The sequence below is a fragment of the Nestor notabilis genome, unplaced genomic scaffold, assembly GCF_000696875.1.
Source record: "Nestor notabilis isolate BGI_N333 unplaced genomic scaffold, ASM69687v1 scaffold3179, whole genome shotgun sequence".
Lineage (NCBI taxonomy): Eukaryota > Metazoa > Chordata > Aves > Psittaciformes > Psittacidae > Nestor > Nestor notabilis.
The window spans coordinates 41,917-47,916 of NW_009943937.1; the positions used below are offsets into that span (position 1 = coordinate 41,917).

The 6,000-nt window shown below is 38.4% G+C and overlaps 1 protein-coding gene across 1 annotated transcript in view; it reads right to left on the reverse strand.

The window, feature by feature from the left end:
* LOC104411696 (roundabout homolog 2) overlaps nt 1-3,642 on the reverse strand; it is a gene marked incomplete at both ends in the record, with an annotated part of 45,376 nt that extends 41,734 nt beyond the window's left edge. The window contains 2 exons of the mRNA XM_010022183.1: nt 231-242; nt 3,515-3,642. Coding sequence (XP_010020485.1) covers nt 231-242; nt 3,515-3,642 — 140 coding nt within the window. The remainder of the gene's footprint in view (nt 1-230; nt 243-3,514) is intronic.
* Nucleotides 3,643-6,000: the final 2,358 nt, after the last annotated feature.

Below are 6,000 nucleotides of genomic sequence, written 5' to 3' on the forward strand. Positions count from 1 at the left end.
TTAGCTGATGGGTATTTGTTGGTGATTTGGCAAACGCATTTACACACGACACAGCAGAAAACACAAAGTTTGGAAACAGCACTTTGTCAGTCAAAATCGCTTGCCTGGGGTTAGACAGATAAAACTATTAAGCTCTGGCTGCTAATTTCAGCCAGTGAAATGCTGTTGCAAATGAAAGATGAAGCATTGCATGAAGCCATGCTAAAATGGATAGAAGGATGGTTACTTACCAACGGGGCGAGCTGTTGACATTACAATGGTGTAGTGAGAACATAAAAAAGAAATTAAAAAAAGAAAAGAATATCTGTCAGAATGCATGACGTGTAATGTTACCTTCTACTATGGATACTACCATGATTGCTAACCCCTCAAATGACAGCCTAAGTACAACGTTTACTTGTTGTTTAATCACGTGCCACTATTATCACATCTACTTGAGCATAGCATCTAAACAAGCTGACTGGAACCATTCTCTGAGAAACAGTTTTATTATCTTCACATGCCATCATCAAGAATCATTGTTAATGCCTGATAAAAGAAAAATTGCATTGCATTAGCACAAACTCTGGGATCAAGATGGACACATCAATTTAAGCCTCAGACTGCCAAATGTCATATGCCAGTAAATGCAAGGTGTTTGTTTTCTGAGTCAAATACCAATTGAATTTTAAGCATGACCAGTCAGTACAGCAGTAAGGGCTTCAGAAAGCCCAGGACAGTTTTTCTCATTCAATAACTGGTGTGAAAGCTTACAGCACACTGCTTTTTCCTCACTGACAGTGCTGATGAAAATATAACAAATAGGCTGAAATGGTCGCAGGGATTTCAAGCAAGAACTTCCCAAATCACTGCTTAGATAACTTCTGCTTCCTAAAAACATTGCTGCTAAATGATCGACAGTTTAATACTGTTTCAGGCTGATATAAAGATTGAAAGCTGCTGCTGCTGCAACAAGTTGATTTCTTGATTATAGCAACAGCCCTTCATTATACTTGTGCTGGGGAAGAAGCCTGTCAGTCCCTCTGTTAATAAAATAAAGACATCCCCTTTCAGAAGAGTTGAAAAGTTGGACGTAACACTGACTCCAGATTGCAACTGTGTAGGCAAAACTTGCCTTATTTCAGCAGCAGAAGTAGCTACACGATTCTGAGCAACAGCACAGGGATGTTTTTCTTTGGTTTTCTTTTGTTTTTTCCTTTTTAAGAAGTTTACCAGCTGTATATGCTTCTGTGGAGGCTACGGTCAAATGCAATATATGCACATTCAAAGGTAACATGGTATGTGTGCAAGGACCACCTTATTTCTCAGCCTTTCTATGGCTTTATTTTACTTTGCCATACCCACTTTGTTTAACTATTTCAAGTTAAACTATTTGAAGGCTTCCTGGCTTCTGGTATTCTGGACTTATTCCTTCTTCTGCAGAGAGATGAGGAATAAGAGTGACATGCATCTTTCAACAGAGGGCATGAAGGCTCAGTCACAGAATGCAAATTCTGTTGCTGTTTGCGACTCTGGAACACAAACTTCCTGACTGAGTCCTCATCCCTTGCTTTGAGAAGATGGAGCCATGCATGAGGGAGCTAAGGATTATGCTGTTGTTGCTGGGTTTGCAGCACCTGCAAGGAGCAAGGCACCCTCAAAGTACATTCTGAAATGCCACCTGGTTTTGCTCTTCTGCACGTCAAGCGGTTATGGTAAAAGTGGTTTCAGACAAAACTGGCAAAAGCTTAAGAATTCAGAATTAAGGCTTCCTTTAATTAAAAAGACTGTTGTTTGTGGCCCCGTTAAAGTCAATGCGAGTTTGCCCCATCCTTTGTTTTCAGAAAATTCAGAGTAATAGCCTTCTCTGTTGAATTCCTTGTCTTTTGTCATTTTCTGTCGTATCCTGAACATTTAATATGCTTATAATACCGTGGCTTCCTTTGTGTTGGATAAACACTACCTATTTGACTGTAAATGACAAAACGGGGGGGAATACCCGAGATAATGAAAATCTGCTTTTACTGCAGAAAAATTTATTAAATTATGTATTTCCTCAGGGTTTGGGGTTTTTTTCACCTTAATTTCATCAAGTTCAAGCTTCAGTGATTTCAAAGAATTTTTGCTTGGTTCTAGCTATTGTTTATATCACAACTCTAGGTAGAAGATCTGAAAGGCTTGCTCCAGTATGTGTACAGTGGACATAGGTCTAGGAGTGTATAAAGCCTTAGTGAATTGGTTGCCAGATTTATCAGATTTTGCCTGTCACAAGGCACAGAGTGAGAGGATATCTGGGAGTTCCCTGTGGTGACTACTTTTCTTATAATACAAAATTAAGAACAATCTCTTACACAAGCATATAGCAGGTAAACCCATCTCTTCAGCTTAAAATGGGAAGAGCTGCATTATCACTTATTGTCTAAAGTGAACACTGAGGTAATACTTTAGCAGATGGATTATCACAATAATCTCTTTTCTTTGTTATATACTAACATCTCCCCCCAGCAAAGCCACTCGGTTCTTTTATTTTTTTCCTTTGAATTCAGCAAATTAAACTGAACTGTGTCCATGCATTAAACGGATGGAAATGGAAGCTGGCCTCTTGGGTCAGTTGACCCCAGTTCTAATAAAGCAATCCATTGAGACTTTGAACATTTGATTTAATGTGTATGAAAAGAGGAGGACAGATAAAGCTAAAAATGTTTTTATTAACCTTTCACAGCTCTACTGAAAACCATCAGCATGCACCACTAAACTGTGAAATAGTGTCTGCATGATATCCATTGTGCCAAATTGCTGCTTATCTTTTGGAATGAAGTAATAACTATTATATTTTATTTACTCATATGGAATTACTTGCCTACAAACTTTTTCTCTCCCCATAATCTTTAGCATGTCTGTATCTTCTGCCACAAAAGACATTTTGGCAACTCATTATTCTACCAGTCTTAAAACCTCCTTACCACATCAAACAGTAGCACATAAACAATGAGTGGATATCAGAGACCAAGAATATTTTAGAAGAGAATAGGTTAGTCTTTACCTTGTCATACTTACAAAATTTAATTAGAATTTTCTTTTCCTTTGGCTAGGGTTTATCTTTCAGATGAAGAGTAATGGTAGAGTTTAATTATGGCAGAGCTAGTCACACAAATACATCTGCATTATGTTTGACATTAATAAACATGGTTACTTACTATATTCCTTATACTTACTAGAGAAAGGAAGGTGAATAATACCCTAAGCTGATGGCTCACATATTAAAGTCTATGCCCACGGTTATAAAGTGCTTGCTTATGCATATATATGCATCTGTTCTTCAATTAAAAAAACATTGAAACAGCTCTTTAACTGCAGGGAGATTCTATCCTACTGAAGTCAATCCAAATTTTGTTTGAAACATCACAGGATCAGTATTTCACCTTTGCAAAGGGTATGTGAAACCCAAACAATGCCAGGTAAGGACATGGCCCATTTCATCAGAAAGCAATTTATCCATATACGGGACAGGTCCTCCCTCCAGGGGAACACTCACCTCGCACAGTGAGGGTAGCAGAAGCTTCCACTTTTCCAACTCGATTCTCAGCAATGCACGTGTAGGTTCCCTCATCTGTGCTCATGGCCTTCTTAATGCGCAAAGTATAGTCATCTTTGATGTCATACCTGTGACACGGAAAAAGAATTAAAACTCTCTCTCTGGACAACTGAAACGAACAAAACTCTCACCTGGAACATGCCAGTCTGAATCTATCCTGGAGCCAACTTTGGAAGATAAATTATTATCTGGCATTAGATAATTCCACCAAGCATTAATCTTCATGACATTTTTATTGCACTCTGCATTAGTTAGAAACTTTACATAAAATTAGTATTGCTATGTTCACTCAGTATTAGGGCTCTATTAATAATACCATTCACTTTGTCCTTGATCTAGAGCAATAAGATAAAATTAAGCTATCAGACATCAGTTATCAATACATGACAGCTCAGGTTTATCATGCCTTTAACTATGGGAGATATGCTTTTTACTTTTTGCTGATTTGGAAATTTCCCTTTGTATATAGTTTTTCCCTTTAGCAGCAGCCCCATAGGGAAACTGTGAACATGTTGGTAGGATCTGACACTACACAATTCCAAACAATAAAAAATATCTTTCAGCTCTGGGAGGTGACATTTATTGAAGAGGAACATAAAAGGAGATTTATCAATTTCACAAAATGATTCATTAAGGGTGGACAATGACATTTTCTTAAAATAAATTAGAAACAATTCAGTTATGCTTTGTCTGTTGTTTTGTGGGTTGTTCGGGTTTTTTTGCTGCTGTTGCTGTAATCATTCTAAAACTAGGAAGACGTGTAAAACTTGCAATAATACAAAGTACCTCAGCATGCAGTGAACGTTCAATTCTCAAGTCATTTATTGTGCTTACACCTAGAAAAATATTTTCAGTTAAAGTGTTATTATCCTGCACAAGTCAATGCTTACATTTTAGGCTCTAACAAACTATTGTAGGCTCTGATCCAAAGCTCATTAATGTCAATGGGAGACTTTGTCTTCTATGAAATTTTTTTGGCTTCCAGATCAGGAAAACCCTGCTTTTCAGCACTGATATTTTACTCTTGAAATACTCTCTTGTAAAAATATTTTCAACATTTCAATTGCAGTGCAATAGGAACATGAAACAAAAGAGATATCCGAGACTTTAGCAGATGTCAGTACTCTTTCTCCCTGCATACACACTCATGACATAACTTCAGAACTAATTTACCTTCTCTATGCTATAAAGACCTTGTAGACTTGTTCAGCAAACGTACTGAAATCATATGGAAGAGCACTCTTAAATGTTTTGATGAATAAGAATGCAATGCAACTAGTTACAGGAATGTTGTGAGGCTCTATGTTTACTTCTAAATGCTTTGAGAATCCGAAACTAATTTCTGTTACATAATACACACTGCTGCTGGTTCCTTTACTATAGATTTGTAGAGAGCACTGTGTGCTAACAGACTTCAAAGCATCTTAACTCGAAGGAGCCTATAAGTTGAAACATTTAAAGTTCTGTTATGTCTAATTAAAGCTCACAACATCAATTAGAGCATTACTAGCAATTCTAAGAATAAAGACAAGTCAATACATCTTTTCACACTCACCACAATACAACATCATTGCGGATTCACTAAGTCCATTCTATTCGTTAGGAAAATAACATTTAGAAAGACCAAACTGAGGCCAACCATTCTGTCAGAGATAAGCAGAAACACATATAATATCCTTTTTGCTAGGAGCTACATTTAATCACATGTAAATGCAGTACCTCAGGTTTAACTAACGAACGAGAGACCTGCCGAGGTGAAGAGTAAGTACATGCCATGGCAAACTTCAGAAACCTTTAGGGACAATTTTTTTTGCTAGTGTAGTGACACTGGGGGGGACAGGGAGGAACACTGGAGAACTTACTGTGCAGTGTCTGGAGCGGTACAGATCTATTGCCACTACATTCAATAGCTATATGCAGTTGAGGAACATTTCTTCCTGACTGCTCGCAAATTATGTCATTTTGCATGCTGTGCTGCACTAGTCAATGGCAAATATAAATCACTGTTTTCGTAAGAGAGAAAAGGCAAATTGTCTCCCTTTAAAATCTCAAGAACATGACAAGAGTATCCCACAACGATGGAGCAGTTATTTGCCTTGGGCAACCACAGAATTGCAGCAAGAAAAAAATGCTTATTTTCTTGACATGAGGCCAGCCCTAGGGGACTAGAAATATAAAGTTGCATTCAGCTCCTGTAAGAGGAGAAAGCTACGAGCAGTTGTAACATAAACACGAGCTGGCTATAGGAGTCACAGCTATAAACCTGGCCAACAATTAGCCATTGATCTCACTGTGTTTCTGTAGGACAAATAACACGCCCGCGCTGCACTTAGCGCTGCCGGGGGACAACCAGCTGGGCAGTGGGACCGCACCTGAGCGGGGCGCAGGCAGCCTGGGGCAGGGCGCTCCTCGCTCGGCCCCGTGTC